Source organism: Microcebus murinus, chromosome 12 (genome assembly GCF_040939455.1).
Source record: "Microcebus murinus isolate Inina chromosome 12, M.murinus_Inina_mat1.0, whole genome shotgun sequence".
Lineage (NCBI taxonomy): Eukaryota > Metazoa > Chordata > Mammalia > Primates > Cheirogaleidae > Microcebus > Microcebus murinus.
This window is the reverse complement of record NC_134115.1, coordinates 57,104,302-57,121,337: the sequence shown is the minus strand read 5'-3', so window position 1 is coordinate 57,121,337 and position 17,036 is coordinate 57,104,302. Positions and strand designations below refer to the sequence as shown.

Below are 17,036 nucleotides of genomic sequence, written 5' to 3'. Positions count from 1 at the left end.
CAAAGCTTATTATCTATTGTGGGAAGGTAGATAATAAATAACAAATAATAAAAATATGTACCATCATCAGATAGTGGTAAGTGCTATGGGGGGAAAAAAGGAGGATAGGGAACATTGGCAGTGGGGTTTAAGTCTTATAGTTTTAAACAAGGTTATCAGGAAGGCTTCTCTAAGAAGGTGAACAAACATGTGACTGCACCGAATCTGCATGGTTAAGTGATTTCCTAGAACAGCATTCAGTTACCCTGATGCTGGAATGGAAAAGGTAGATTTTCCAGGGGTGGGATTCTGTCAATTGGCTTGGCAGAGGGGTAATACTTCAAATGACTTATGATAAGGCCCAGCCTGAAGAAAGAATGAAGGGCTGGGGGCTGGCAAAACCAATAGTAGGTGCAAGACACTGAGAGAGCCAGGACTGAGGTGGTTATGGTCAGAAAGTGGAACAGAAGACTTTAAGAATTCAGAGACAACACCCAGGGTTTGGGTGTTGTTGAAGAGAAGAAATGAAGATGAAGGTCACTGCAGTTGAAAAGATCAAAAAACTTGAGGATGGCACAATCTGTATGATCACTAAAATCACCCAGAAAAATAGCAGGTTTTATGGTAGATCATTCTCAAACTTGAGCATGCATTAGAATAAACTGGAGGCTTGTTAAAAAATTAAGATTGCTGGGCATCACTTTCAGAATTTGTTTGCTAAGTCTGAGTTGAGGCCTAACAACCTGTATTTTGAACAAATTCTTAGATGTTACTGATGGGTGCTGGTCCAGGACTGCACTTTGAGAACCATTGGGGTAGAGAAAAGATAGAGGCAAGATGCACCAGTAAATAAAGGCTGGGGCTGGGAGATTTGGAGAATGATAAATGACAAAGATAAGGAGACATGGAAGGTGATGTAGCTAAAAGGTGTTGTAGCAACTAGCTTCAAAAGAGCAGGGATTCTGATACAAAGATAGAAGAATAATGGCTCAGAAATGACACTGGGGGCCAGGCACGATGGTTCATGCCTGTAATCCTAGCATTCTGCGAGGTGGCTACAGCACTCTAGCCCAACTGACAGAGAGAGACTCCATCTCAAAAGAAAAAAGAAATGACACTGAGGAAGACGGAACATGTTCTTCCCATCTTCCAGAAACTAAAAACAAGTGGATTAAGGAAAACAGCAAACTCTGACAGACTTTTAGGAAAGTAGTGAATTGACAGAAGGGCATAGGTCAATTAAGAGCAGGAGCACAGCAGAAGCAGGGCATTTTGTTACCACTCATTGACTGATAGATCAAGACAGTCTGAGAGAACAGGAGCAGTACTAGGTTCTTTTAGTACAGAATGAGAGACCGCTCTTAAATAACCATGGAAACTTATATTTGGGGTGATACTCTCCCTTTCAATCAAGCTTTCCTCTCCACCACTCTATTAAAACTGTTTTTATCAAGGCCAATAACCTTTTTGTTTGTTTGTTTCTTAATCCTTTAAATTGGAAATACTCGCTGCTCCCCAGGATGGGGGCTCAGTGTTTGGGGAAACAGGGTGGGAGTTGTTTCCTGAACAAGGCCAATAACCTTGACATTGTCAAATCAAATAGTCAATATGCAGTTGTCATCTTTCTGGACCTATCAGCAGTATTGGGCACAACTGGCCACCCCCTCCTCCCTGAATCTTTTTATTTGGCATTTAGAACATGATTCACTTCCTAGCTCAATAACTGTTCCTTCCCCATCTCCTCTGCTGAATCCCCATCTTCCAACCTTGAAACACTGGAGTATAGTTAAGGCTCAGCCCTCAAATTTTTCTTCTCTAACTACAATCACACCTTAGGTGATGTCCTCTAGTCTGTGAAATATGATCTTTACACTGACAATTCCAAAATTTAAATCTCTAGTCCAGATCTCTTCCCTGAATGCCATTATGTCATATCCAACTTCCTACTTAACCATGTTCATTTGGAAGTCAAATTTGAGGCAACTCAAATTTAACCAAAATTTTTATCTTCCCTGAGTAAGAGGTAAATAAAACAAAAGGAAAAACACCATTTCCTACAAAGAAGATTAAACTATCCCAGATGGGAGATTAAGGAGACATGACTAAATGCAATACAGTTCCCTGGATTTGATCCTAGAACAGAAAAAGGACATAAATGGAAAAGTTGTTGAAATCCAAAGTCTGTAGTTTAGTTAATACTATTGTACCAGTATTGCTTTCTTAGTTTTTGAAATTAAATTAAATTTTATTATTTTTTGAGATAGACTCTTGGTATGTTGCCCCGGCTAGAGTGCAGTGGTGTCATCATAGCTCACTGCAACCTCAAACTCTGGGACTCAAGCAATCCTCTTGCCTCAGCCTCCTGAATTGCTATGACTACACAGGCACATGCCACTGTGCCTAACTAATTTTTTCTATTTTTGGTAGAGACAGGGTCTCGCTCTTGCTCAGGCTGCCTTGAACTCCTGACCTCAAGTGATCCTCCCACCTTAGCCTCCCAGAGTGCTAGGATTACAGTCATGAGCCACTGTGCCTGGCCTGCTTTCTTTCTTCTGCTTTCTTTTGACAAAGGTGCTCTGGTTATACAAGATGTTAACATTAGAGGAAGCTGGGTGAGGGATATAGGGAAATTCTTTGTACTGTCTTTGAAACTTGCCTATAAATCTGAAATTATTCCAAACTAACAAGTTTTTTAAGAAAACACCTTTTCCTCTCCCAGGCTTTACCATTAAATGCCAATTCCATTCTTCTAAATTGCTCAGGCACAAAATCTTTGGCTTCATCCTTGTTTTTGCATTCTCTTGTATCTAACATCCCATCTCTCAACCTGGTCAACATAGCGAGACCCTGTTTCAACAAAAATTTTTTAAAAATTAGCTGGGTGTGATGGTGTTTACCTGTAATCCAGCTACTCTGGAAACTGAGGCAGGAGGATTGCCTGAGCCCAGGAGTTCAAGGTTGGAATGAGCTATGGTCACATCACTGCACTCCAGCCTGGGTGACACAGTGAGACCCTGTCTCTAAAAAATATATATATTATACATTTACATATTTTTAAATGATATATATATAATCATACTATCCCTCTTCACAAAACTTTCCAGAAGCTTCTCATCTTCTTGGAATCAAATAAATCTAAGCATATCACATTATCCAGCCCCTGCTATTTCTCAGCCTCTGCTAACTCCCATTCATTGCCCACGATGCCCTACCCCCATCTCAATTTGTTCCTCCCTCTGCCTGGAAGGCTCTTCTCCAGAGAGCCAAACAGTGTACTTCTGTACTTCATTCTGGTCTCTGTTCAAATGTCTCCTTTCAAAGACATCAACCTACCTAAAATAGCACTTAGCCTTGGCCCAGCGTAGTGGCTCACACCTGTAATCCTAGCACTCTGGGAGGCCAAGGCGGGAGGATTGTTTGAGCTCAGGAGTTCGAGACCAGTCTGAGTAAGCGCGAGAACCCATCTCTACTAAAAAAATAGAAATAAATTAGCTGGACAACTAAAAATATATAGAAAAAAATTAGCCGGGCATGGTGGCACATGCCTGTAGTCCCAGGAGTTGGAGGTTGCCATGAGTTAGGCTGATGCCACGGCACTCTAGCTCGGACAACAGACGGGACACGCTGCCGCGGCGTCAGCCTGGCTCACAGCAACCTCAAACTTCTGAGCTCAAGCGATCCTCCTGTATCAGTCTCCCAAGTAGCTGGGACTACAGGCATGCGGCACCATGCCCAGCTAATTTTTTTCTATATATTTTTAGTTGTCCAGCTAATTTATTTCTATTTTTTTAGTAGATACAGGGTCTCGCGCTTGCTCACGCTAGTCTCGAACTCCTGAGCTCAAACGATCCTCCCGCCTCAGCCTCCCAGAGTGCTAGGATTATAGGCACCCGGCTCTGGAGAGTTCTTTTAAAAGCGTCTCGAGCTTAGAGAAAGAAGTCAGACAGATTTTAAGCTTCAGCAGATACTTTCCAGTGGCCTCAAAGAAGCAAACTACCATGTTATGGACAGGGCCACATGGCAGGGAACTGTGGGTACCCTCTAGGAACCAAGAGTGATTCCTCTGGCTAACGGCTAGCAAGAAAACAGGAACCTTAGTCCTATACCTGTAAAGAACTGAATCCTACCAACAACCAGTGAGCACTAAAGAGGACCCTGAGCCTCAGATGAGATCACATCCTGGCCAAATTTCAGCCCTGTGAGACCCTGAGCAGAGAACCCAGCTAACCCATACCCAGACTCCTGACCCACAGAAACTGTGAAAGGATAAACTTGTGTTATCTTAAACCACTACATTTGTGGTAAATCATTATAAAGCAATAGGAAATTATTAACCAGCCCTAAGGATTCAAAAACAACCCTAGCATAACAACATTGCTTTGCTTCACATACAAGTTGAGTTTCCAAGGACTGTCTGGTGAAGCAAGCAACTAGAACTATTGGCTAGTGTAAAAACAGGTCCTGGGCAGGTGGTGGCTTCATAGGTTAAGCTATATCTCACATTAAATTGGAGAGATACCAAGATTATGAAGGTCTATGAGGAAGAGCTAGTGGAATGAAGCTAATTAGCCTTAATGAAATATACACTCATCCAGGCAAAATGATGGATGTATTCAAATATTGCAAAAGGCTGATTTGCAATGATGGGGAGAGGAACTGTGAGAAGACAGACTAGTTGCTATGCTGCTCTACAGGATAAAACTTGAACCAAAGGACAGAAAGTATTTATAGGAAAGAAGCCTTGAGTTCAATGTAAGGATGAACTTTCTAACAGTCAGAGCTGAGTACCTAGTATGTCCCAAGAGCTGTGTTAGGCAGTAGGGTTACAAAAAATGAAAAGATACAGTCTCCGCTTTTAAGGAGCTTACAGAATAGTGGATGGCACTGACACATAAACAAAGTATGGTTTCTAGGAATAAATTCTGTAATAGAGGCATGCATATGTAAGAGAAAGACATATGTGTAAGGGCTGGGATTAATGCTATCTGTAGATGTGAGAAAGGGTTCCTGAGCATGTGACTAAAGCAGCTTTTGAAAAATGAGTAAGAATTCACCAGCGAGTTGAGTGATAGAAATTCTAGACAGAAGGAACTGCATGCAACAGCATGAAAAAAACAAAAGAAACAGTATAGAATTCAGAGAATACAATGTGGTGGATACTGAGGCAGCAGAAAATGAGATTGTTGAGTAAGGCAGAAGCCAGAATCTGTAGGTGATGAGGACCAAACAGAATTAAGCAGGACAATGACATAGTTCAATGTTTTGGAAAGATTGCTCTCTGATGCTGGTATAAGAGATGAACTGAAAGAGAGAAATTTAGAGATGGTAAGGTCAGTTAGGTCTCTGTAACTAAGCAAACAAGATGAGGCACATGAGATGATGCAGGTTGAAACCAACAAAGGAGGTAGATACGTTACAATCCTCTACTTGCGCTTTCACAACTCAAAAAACTCTTATTACTGGATAAAACATCCATATTTACATTTTTAAAATACCCTCACAAAATTCCTTATTTGTAAAAAAAATAATAATAATCCTTATTTGTATTTGCTTATGATATATACAAAATCAAGTGGTTACCTACTAGAGAGAGGGGAACAGCAGTTGGTAGTAGAACCCAGGCAGATGGTGAATAACGACAGAGACTTTTCACTGTGTACCTTTTTACTTTTTGGTTTCTAAATTGTATGAGTATATTAAAATATATTCATACAAAATATATTAAAATATATTTTATATATTAAAATATATAAAATATATATTAAAATATATAAATATATTAATTATTTAAAAATGAAAATAAACAAAGACCAAAATATTTACACCCATCTAGGTAGGTTTACCTGTGTGTGTTTCCACATTCTTTAGCACATGGTTCTGTTTGCCTCGGGAGAAAGGAGATACTACTGGTGGATCCTGCCTCCGTATAGTGCATTTCTCTTGGTCAGCCCTTCTGGAAGACTTGATGACTGCCAAGTTCCCACTGTCACAGGCAGATTTTATTGGTCTTTCATTGAGATTATCCTTTGGAATGGAGGCCATGTTTCTGGGTCCTACATTTGTATGCCGTTGGCCCTCCTGTTTTGGTGGATTCCTCCCTGGTCGTGGCCTGGCCCCTTCCACTTCCCAGGGAGGCCTCTTCTGTGGGTATCTTCTCTGTTCATTTCGTCTGGCTCCATATCCATCCAAAACTCCTTTTCTAACAGATGTATCTGAAGAGTCAGGGTGGAAAACCCCCACAGGTTTGGCATTTTCAAATCCAGCATCCTCAGGTTTTGGAGTCATTCTGTTGCCCCACTCACATTTGAGTTTCCCCTTAACTTTTGGTCCTCTACCATAGCTGTGTGCAAATTGCGTTGCTTTTTTGGGTTTTGCCCCCCTGGGATCTGCACTGACAGCTTCCTTCTCACTGTCAGAAGGGCTGTGCTCTCTGGGGTTTGTCCCACTCTCTGATCTGGTCACGCTTTCTAAGCCAGCTGTATCTGAGGTCTGGTCAGTGAGACCTTGTGCTTTCTTGACTCTGATATGGTGCTTCTCACTCCTCAATTTCTGCCAAGGCTGACTCTGAAGGCCATGGCTCTTGGGTGATTTATTAGAAGCAGAGGATTGGAAAGAAATCTGTTGGCTCTTAGGTTTGCTTCCTGAAGAATGACAGCTGTGCTGATGAACAGCAGGGATGTCATCATACAGCACCTGCCTGGAAAGGTGACAGGGAGATGGTGAACTGTAAATTCTTCTACCAATCCTATTAGAGTCTAGCCTCCTTTTAGTATCACAGTTTAGACCTGAATTTTTTCTTTCCTGAGGAATGAACTCAGCAGCATCCGTATTGAACTTGAAAGTACCTAGGACACAAGAAATAGATATACCAGTAAAAAAAATAATCTTCACTCATAAAGCCACATTTAAAAACTATTTTCCTAAGGACTTTTTCAAAACAGACCTGTTTCCTGTGAAGGTGCCTGTGGAGGACTCAATCATTTCATGTCTAGCAGCCACATATTACTACTAGCCACTGACAGCTAAGTGTGTTGCTGAGTAAAAATACTCACCTGGGCCATAAGGCACTGAGTATACATGTATTTATTTTATTAAAAAACGTAAGGTCAGCTAACAGTTCAGGGATATCAACCATCAGGTTCCACATGGTCTTTCAAAACTCTAAAGTAGCATTTGTGTAATATCAAGTAAACAGGCTTTGGAGTAAACCAAATGGGTTTAATGTCTGGCCCTCCAACTTACAGAATGAACTTAGGGATATCACTTGACCACTTTTAGCCTTAGTTTCCCCATCCATGATAAAGGATAGTAATACTTATTTCAAAGGGTTATTAGGAAATTTATATTACTTTTCATCTCTTTCCCCTAGGAATATATTACAGGTTTTCTAAATACAAACTCCATAACATGATCTAGAATCCCAAAGTCAAAAAAATTAAACATATTCCCCTTTAACCCACTCATCCCCCCTCCCAAGATGCTTCTTGGTATAGTCAACTTAGTCCTTGAAGCCCAAAAATGAAATGATTTATCTAAGGACACAAAATCAGTAAGAAAGTCAGAACTATGTGCAGCATATAGAATATGCATTGACAGGGCCCAGAAGACATGGGTTTAAGTCCCTGCCCACCACTTACTATGACTTTATGCAAGTTACTTAGCCCCTGTTTTCTTACACTTAATGAAGATAGTAACAATCCCTACATCAAAGAGTTGCTATGAAGAGTAAAGCAAGTTAATAACAAGCAAAAAGTAATTAAAACAGTACTTTATTATTGCTGTTAGGACTATAGACTACCTGAAACACACAGGCTTGAACACAGATGGGTGCAGTGTAGAGCCTGTTTTAGGTTTAATAATAAGGCCTAACATGTATTAGGTATTTAATATGTGCCAGGCACTATTCTAAGGACTTTATATGCATTATTCATTTAATTCTTACAGTCCTGATGAGAAAACTGAGGCACTGGTCAGGCATGGTGGTGGCTGATACCTATAATCCCAGCACTTTGGAAAGATAAAATGGGAGGACTGTTTAAGGCGAGGAGTTCGAGACCAGCCTGGGCAACATATCAAAACTGCCATCTTCATTCAAACAAACAAAAAAAAGAAGAACAAGAAGAAAGAAAACCCTAGGCATAGTTAGTAACTTGTCGAAGGCTACAGAGGTATTGCAAAATAGACTCAGGATTCCAACTCAGGATGTGCAGCATTAGTGACCTTGCTTTTACACCATGTTACACTGACAGAGGTGGGTACCATAGAAACATATAGTAAAGAACTGAATGAGATCATAAAGGTCATTAGGTAACTGCTCACTCAATCCAGGATTTGTCCTGAAAGCTTTCACATAGGCAGAAATTTGGGGATGGGGTAGAGGGTCTCACAAAACGGCAAGAGGATTAGACAAATTCAGAAAGTGGCAGAGGTGTACCAGAAACATAAAAGATAACTTAAAGGTGGAAATGGGTAGACTGGACCAAGATGTACTGTGTAGTTCTCTCTTGCTTGAAGAAGCAAGGCTGGAGGGAGGGGCAGAAATAAGGTCAGTGAGGATGTCCAATGTAGCCTGGTAAAGGAAAGGAAAAGGGTGTTTCATGCGGAGCAGTAATGAGTTGATGCAACCAAGAGTCTAGACAGGATTGTACCTATTCAAATGGAGTTTATGTTCCACCAGACATGAGGCAGTACACAAAACTCTCAGAAAAACAACCCTTAAGAGACATGAGGAAGGGAAAAAGGATACACCAATCAGGAAACCAGACCACAGCAAAGATTAGAGACACTCTTGTCTTTCACTATTTAAGTAACTGGAAGTTACTTAGTGAATAGGAAATCTCGTCACCAACACATGACTATAATACAAGTAAGTGGTACCCTAGATCCAAGATAACACAGCAGCCTAGTAGGTATCCAGCAGGTGGGCGGAACAGCATCAGGGAAAATCCAACTAGTAGATTATAAAGTCCAGAGACAAAGCCTGGCTTGGTGTGTCTGCCCATGGGCAGAAAGATATTCCCTGGATTGGGCTGCTGTTTAAGGACCTTGATTGGGGATGAGAGGTGTGAGTTAGAGATGACGCTAAAATAAGAACACAGAATAGGAACTAAAGCAAAAACGAAGGGACATGAAAAGGAATGGGGGAGGTCTTTGGACTAGTGATTTTTGCCTCAGTAGATGCATTATGGGGTGGAAGCAGCAACCTGGGGCACAATGCCAGAAACCAACACTATGACTCACAACCAGCCCCCACCCAATTTTGCTTCAGACACTGAAGGATATAGAAATGGGTCAGAAGGGAGCCAGTGGAAGGGAAGATCAATGGATCCAGTTTAGAGAATCTGGTGAAGGACTAAATGGGGAGAATAACAATACACCAGCCCAAAAAGTTTTCTATCCCTGAAGATGACTTAATTAATACTCAAATGAGGATTAGGGTACACCAATGTTGTGTGTTTCTAACTTTTTAAACTGAGAACTACAGCAGTAAATACATTTTACTTGTCACTCGGTACACAAATACACATATAGTCTTCTTGGTGCCCAACAGCTGGTTGGTAGCAAAACTTAAGATTCAAACCAATGAATTTCCAAACCCCATGCTGCAAACTGCTGTCCTGTTTTTCAGAAAGAGTGGATCATATGTAGTGGGTTGTGACAAGCATTTTAAAAAATGACATAGAAAATAGAGTATATTGCAATAGTAAAGGAAACCACTGCCTCCTGAAACTTTTGGTTTACACTTATATTTTTCTAAGTGTGCACTAAAGTCGTGATGCAGAATGTTTCCCTTGGGTCAAAGGGAAACACACTGAAGGGAACGGAAATGAATGTTATATTAAGAGCCAAATAAGACTGCCCCTACACAGAGGAAACTCAGGGTGGGGAAGTAGGCTAACAATTATGGAACAGGTACAGTACAGGGTGGGAGCCTTCACAGCAATGAACTTATTTACTTCTAACTGACATCACACAGAGTTTGTGGCAGGCTGAGGTTTTAAGCCATTGGTGTTTGGCTCGCGCCCGCGCCACCACCCCAGGAGGTATGAACACACCCTAAGAACAGCGCGCAAACCCGCTACACGTCAGAGCCCGCCACCCTCATGGGCGGTGACTCGGCCGACGCCCGCCTGTGGAAGGTCAGTGCACTGCTGCCCCAGGAAGAGCCCTGTGGGCGAGCAGGACATCCATATCCCATATGGACTCGCTCGGCGACGGGACAAGACCACTCTCCTCTGAAACCTAGCTGCCGGGCTTCACCACCCGGTAACAGAGATCGTGCTTGGTCCTTCCGAGCCACTATCCCCAACCGTAGCATGTGCCATTCTCGCGATATGAATGGCCGGAGCCCTAAGACTTCGTCACTGACCCAATTTCCGCTCCCTGAGAGGAGGCCCAGTGCCGCACGGGCCGGGACATTACCTGAGACAGGAGGCGCCTCCGCCATCCCGTGCTGCAGCCTAAAGCAAGCCTCGCAGCCAAGCAAGCTCTGTCACCCGGTCACGTGTCCCGGACTTCCGGCGCCACGAGAATGTTCACATCTGCGAGCGGATAGACCGCCAAGGATGTTGCGCGGCCAGAATATACACGCGGCGCGTCCATGACGTCAGACAGATGCGCCAGGCTTCGAGCAGAAGGAGGGGGCAAGTAGCTGGAGGTGGCGAGAGTTGCAGGAGAGAGGAGTGGAATTTGCGTAATCATTGTGTTTTTCTTTTTGAGATTCGCTGCGCTCTTATGCTACCATGCCCTTCTTGCAACCAGGCCTTACCTTGTCCCATCCCGGAAAGATTAAAAGGCTGACCTTTAAAGATCAGAAAAGAGACATCTTTGAGAGCTGCTACTTCTGTGACCTCAAAATGCTATATAAGTTTCTGTATCCCAGTGGGGCTTGGGTATTTATTTTGAAGGCTCCTGTGTATACACATTAAATAAATTTGTATGCTTTTTAAACTGTTAATCAACCTCGTGTGAGGTTTTTTCAGCGAACCGCGGGGGCGCGGGAAGGTGAGGTGTCAAGGGTCTTGGCCCCCACACCCTTTTGTCCTGCCATCCACACAGCTTCAAGTGGTCTTCAGGAAACAGCTCAGACGTCACCTTATTCTTAGAGTAGTTTAGGCTTGGGGTTTTAAAACAGAGCAAAACATGGATATCACAATTCCAGACTAAAAACAAACAAAAAACACTAAGGCATTCTGGGGAAAGAAGTCTGTAAAACAATAAAAGGCTAATACACAAAAGAGCTCTTATAAATCAGTTATTTAATAGAAAATGATAAAATTACATTTAAGAAATGACGGCAAAACAAATACAGATGGACACTAAACATGAGGGGAAAGTTTGGAGTCACAATTTTTAAGGTACAGAATTTACAATGAGGGGGGGAAATGGGCATTTATTGAAACCTTAAAATCTGTACCCCCATAATATGCCGAAATAAAAAAAAAAAAATTTGCAATGAGGCCTGGCGCAGTGGCTCACGCCTGTAATCCTAGCACTCTGGGAGGCTGAGGCTGGTGGATCCCTCAAGGTCAGTTCGAAACCAGCCTGAGCAAGAGTGAGACCCAGTCTCTGCTAAAATAGAAAGAAATTAATTGGCTAACTCAAAATATAGAAAAAATTAGCTGGGCATGGTGGTGCATGCCTGTAGTTCCAGCTACTCGGGAGGCTGAGGCAGGAGGAACACTTGAGCCCAGGAGTTTTGAGACTCTGACTCAAAAAAAGAAAGAAAAAAAACTATTAAAATGAATGTGTGGAATTGTTTTGTTGTTGTTTTACCAATTAGGTTGGATAAAGGACTTGTAAAGGCAATTAATGGGAAGATAAATGGGCAATAATTATGAAAAAGCCTCACTAATACTAAAGAAATGCAGAATTTAAAAATAAGGTTTTAGTTCAATTTTTGTTTTATTTTGGTTTTGCTTGTCATTTTCATAGCCAAGATATCTCTGGCACCTTTAATCTTAGGGATAGCACTTCCTTTACAGGAAGTCCATTCTACTGAGTATCTTAACCTGACCCTTACCAAACATCTCTGGAAATTCTTTAGGAATACTTTATTATGTTTGAAAAATTGACCAAGAGCTTGCTTGTTCCCAAAGCCAGGTCTTGTGCTTAACACCACTGCTGTTGCTGTGGAATTTTGTGGGACAACTCTTACAGACTCTTAGCTAGTTTCCCTGGAATGCAAAATGCTTCATACTACTTGGGTCTAGAACAGATTCAGGAACATCCCTTAATTCCCCAAAGTACAGCCAAGACCAAGGTGTAACATTTAACAAAATTTTAATGAAGGCTTGAGGATTACAAAGGCCAATGCTGACAGCAGTTTACAATTGACATTAAAATTAACCAATCCTAGTCTCTGCCTAGACTCAGAAATCCTACATGTGGCAGAGCACTGGCTTAATTCTCATCAATGGAAACCTCCGGAATTTTCTTACCAACTCTCTACTATGAACCCAGAGACTAAAAAACTCTTTCCCTACCTCCCCATCCAGCCAAGGATTTCCTTAAGTGACTGACAGTGGGAACATTCATTTCCTTCAGGGAGAATTCATATGTTCAGTCCTCCAAGTGTAGCCTCTATGGCCTAAACAAAGCAATCACAATAACTGGTAGGATATTTCCCAGAGTCTCACTTATTTAATCTTAACCAGTAACACAGTGAGGAACTAAAAGTTCAGGAAGTATTGCACCAAGCTCTGCCCAATTCTTTCATACAGTTTCTCTTACACTGAGAAATAAATCTCTCAGATCAGGCTTATGTATGGCCCTTGTCATTCAGTTTGTCATTTCTTTGAGAAAATACTCATAGTAAAACACAATTCCTGAGGAATAAATGATAACTTTCAGTTAGTTATAGGACAGTTTAAAGAGCAAATTTAAGAAAATTATCTAATTCTGTAGAACATAGGTCTGCCTGAACTATACCATGACATTTGCATTTGTAAAGTAATTCACTGATCCAGGCTTCCCTAAGAATACAAAATAGATTCATTCATTCACATATGTTTTAATGTATATTCTGTCTTGGGCATTGCTTTAAGTGCTTGAGGTAAATGGTGAAATAGACAGACATGGTCCCTTCCTCATGAAGTGCATTATCTAACAGGGGAGATGAAAACTAGGTATACAAACAAAACAGTTACAAAATATGTTAGTGTTATAAAATAAGCAGGGTAACAGTGACAGAGACTATCAGAATCTGCTTCAGAAAAGGTGGCTGCACTTTGTTAAAAATGAAGCAAGCCATGTGAATGAAGGTTTAGGCAGAGGGAATAGCATATGCAAAAGCCATGAGGCAGGAAAGAGCTTCACGTGTTCAAGGTATTGAAACTTCTTTAGTCAGTGCCTGGGGAAACTGGAGAGGCAGGTAGGGAGAATATCATACCTCGATAGTGGATTTTATGCCAAGAACAATGGGAGGTTCTTGAAAAGTTCTAAGCACAGAAGTGGTATCTGATGTACATTTAAAAGATTTCTCTTGCTCCCCTGGGAAGAATGATTAGGAGTGGACAGACCAGTTATATTTTTGTATTATGCTAATGCAGAAGATGGTGGTAGCCTTGGACTAAAATGATATAAAATGTGATGGAGAAAAGGGGATAGACCTAAGGTATAATTGAGATATAACCATTTTCCAGCTTTCAAACTTTTTCTAAACCAACAAGTATGCTATCTTGTTTTAATTTGCTTTTCTCTGATTACTAACGAGTTTGAACATTTCTTGATGGCCTTTTGGGTTTCCTCTTTTTAAATTGCTTATCCATTAGATGAGTGTGGTAGCGTATGCCTGTAGTCCTAGCTACTCAAGAGGCTGAGGCAGGTGGATGCTGCTGCAGTGAGCTATGATCATGCCACTGCACTCCAGCCTGGGCAATGGAACAAGACCCCGTCTCTTAAAATAAAAAAGAAAGAAAAGAAAAAAAAAATTGCTTATCCATATTCATTGCCCATTTTTCTCTTGGGGCTGCTCTATTTTTCTTACTGATGTTTTTTTTTTTGTATATTGTAGATATCAATCCCTTGTCAGTTTCAGACATTTAAATTGTCCTCTTCCATTAAGTCTATTAATTTGTTGTTGAACATAAATCCTTAATTTTGACAGGTCAGCTTACCAAACAAATTTTATTGTCATTTTTAGAAATTACCAGTTGTATCAGTCTGGGTCCTATCAGGAGAGAAGAACCCCATTTGTTGAACAGGAACCACACTTTTTGAACAGGGAAAGTTTTATTTAAAGACTTATTAACTATAACAGGGGACTGGAGTAATAAGGGATTGGCTAGTAAAGACATAAAAAGAACTCTAAAAGAATACAGGATTAGTACATAAAAGGAGCAGCCACTACCTGTAGGGCTGAGATAAGAGTGTCCAAGGAAGAGCCCAGACCAAGCTGAGGTGCAGACTTTGTTAGAGGATGCCTAGGTGGCAAGGAAGTTGCCAGATATTCTTCTGGAGTGCTGGTGAAAGCCATTCATGGGGAGGTGTCTCACCAGAGGCACCCTACAACAAACCACCTGTGGGAGTACCAGAAATTTCTGGCTACTGGCCACTATCTACTGCAATAGCCAGGCAGTGAAGGAGCCACATGCACTGCAGGCACCACAGAGGCTGGCACCACAGAGGCCAGCCCCACAGAAACATCAGAAACAAGAAGAAACCTTTCCTCTGGCAACAGCTTTCTAGTGCCCTCTACTGACAAAGCTTAATACTTGCCAGTGGGCAAAGGATAAATATTTAAAGGGCCCAAATCCATTTCACAGAGCAGGCGAAAAGGATAAATTTAGAACTGAAAAGCAAACTCACAACTGGCACATTAGAGAACCTACTCATTATTTTAAAAACTTATAAATAAATGGAAGCAAGCAAGCATTTATCTTCCCTTTCCTATACAAACAGTACCTTCATAGAACATATGAAAACCTATGGCAAGTAGTGAAAGCAGTGTTCAAATTTATAGCTATAAATACTTATTAAAAAAGAAGTCCAGGTCATGAAATATTATTCATCAATAAAAATAAATGAAGCTAGTGCAGTTGGGCACACCAATAGTCCCAGCTATGGGAGGCTGAGGCAGGAAGATTATTTGAGTCCAGGAGTTTGAGTCCAGCCTGGGTAACATAGTGAGACCCCATCCCTAAAAACACACACACAAAAACCCCAAAACAAATGAGCTATCAAGCAATGAAAAGACGTGGAGAAAACTCAAATGCATATCGCTATGTTAAAGCAGGCAATCTGAAAAGGCTATAAACTATATGATTCCAACTATATGATGTTCTGGAAAACTATGGAAACAGTAAAAGAGATTAGGGGTTGACAGAAGTTAGGGAGGAAAAAGAGATGAACAGACAGCACAGAGGATTTTTAGGGCAGTGAAACTATTCTTTATGATACTACAATGGTGGATACATGTCATTATACATTTGTTAAAACCCGTAGGATGTACAATATCAAGAGTGACCCCTAATGTAAACTATGGATTTTGAGTGATAATGATATGTCAATGTAGGTTCATTGTAACAAATGCACCACTATGGTGTAGGAAGTTGATAGTGGGGGAGGTTGTGCATGACATGATAAGTCTGTACTTTCCACTCAATTTTGCTGTTAACTTAAAACTAGAAAAAAAACCTTTATTAATAAAAAAGAAGAAAATATCAAATTAATTCCACTTAAAAAAAAAACTTCCACTTTAAGGCCGGGCGCTGTGGCTCACGCCTGTAATCCTAGCTCTTGGGAGGCCGAGGCGGGCGGATTGCTCAAGGTCAGGAGTTCAAAACCAGCCTGAGCAAGAGTGAGACCCCGTCTCTACTATAAATAGAAAGAAATTAATTGGCCAACTGATATATATATAAAAAATTAGCCGGGCATGGTGGCGCATGCCTGTAGTCCCAGCTACGCGGGAGGCTGAGGCAGAAGGATCACTCGAGCCCAGGAGTTTGAGGTTGCTGTGAGCTAGGCTGACGCCACGGCACTCACTCTAGCCTGGGCAACAAAGCGAGACTCTGTCTCAAAAAAAAAAAAAATAAAAAAATAAATAAATAAAAAAAAAAAAAAAAAAAAAAAAACTTCCACTTTAAAAAAACTTCCAATTTAAAAAAACTACAAAAAGAGCAAACTAAACCAAAGCACATAGAAGAAATAACAAAAGGTAGACCAGAAATTAATGGACTAGAAACCAAAAAAAATAGAGAAAAACCAACAAAACAGAGGTTACTGAACAAAAGCAACAAAATTAACAAACTTTTTGATAGAATTACCACCAAAAAAAGAGAGAAGACTCAAATGACTAAAATTGGGGATGAAGGAGGAGGCATTACTACTGACCAAATAAAAAGGTCAGTATGACCTATGAACAACTAACTGTATGCCAACAAATAAGATTACTTAGATGCAGTGGACAAATTCCTAGAAGACACAAACTTCCAAAACTGACTCAAGAATAGAAAATCTGAATAGACCTATAACAAGTAGAGATTCAATTAGTAATCAAAAACCTTTCCATAAAAAGCCTAGGCCCAGATGGCTTGACTGGTGAATTCTACCAAATGTTCAAAGAATGAACACCAATCTTTCACAAACTCTTCCAAAGAATAGAGGGGGGAGTACTTCCCAACTCATTCCACAGATAAGAATCTTTACTTCAGGGCAATTACTCACTGCCTGCCCCTTCACTGCAGAAATTGATGGTAACAACCCAGAGTACCTATCCATGAAAACAGGTTCAGATTGATCAGAGACACCCTAGAGCAGCAGTTCTTAACCTTTGCTATACACCTAAGAACTACCTGGGGAGCTTTAAAAAACCCAAATGTCCACATTGTATCTACATCTATTATATCAGAATCTCTGGGGTAGAACCCAGGCAACAATATTTTTTTAAAAACTCTCTAGGTGGCCGGGCGCTGTGGCACACGCCTGTAATCCTAGCTCTTGGGAGGCCGAGGCGGGCGGATTGCTCAAGGTCAGGAGTTCAAAACCAGCCTGAGCAAGAGCGAGACCCCGTCTCTACTATAAATAGAAAGAAATTAATTGGCCAACTGATATATATA

The 17,036-nt window shown here is 41.0% G+C and overlaps 1 protein-coding gene across 2 annotated transcripts in view; it reads right to left on the bottom strand.

The window, feature by feature from the left end:
- NFX1 (nuclear transcription factor, X-box binding 1) overlaps positions 1-11,424 on the bottom strand; it is an 84,284-nt gene extending 72,860 nt beyond the window's left edge. Inside the window, exons 1-2 of one of the 2 annotated variants that reach the window (XM_076008799.1) lie at positions 10,402-11,424; positions 5,823-6,824 (exon numbers count right to left, since the gene is read on the bottom strand). In XM_076008799.1, the coding sequence (XP_075864914.1) occupies positions 5,823-6,824; positions 10,402-10,426 (1,027 nt within the window). In that variant the 5' untranslated portion in view covers positions 10,427-11,424. The remainder of the gene's footprint in view (positions 1-5,822; positions 6,825-10,401) is intronic. The other variant, XM_012770166.3, reaches the window with a different exon arrangement.
- Between the last annotated feature and the right edge of the window lie 5,612 nt (positions 11,425-17,036).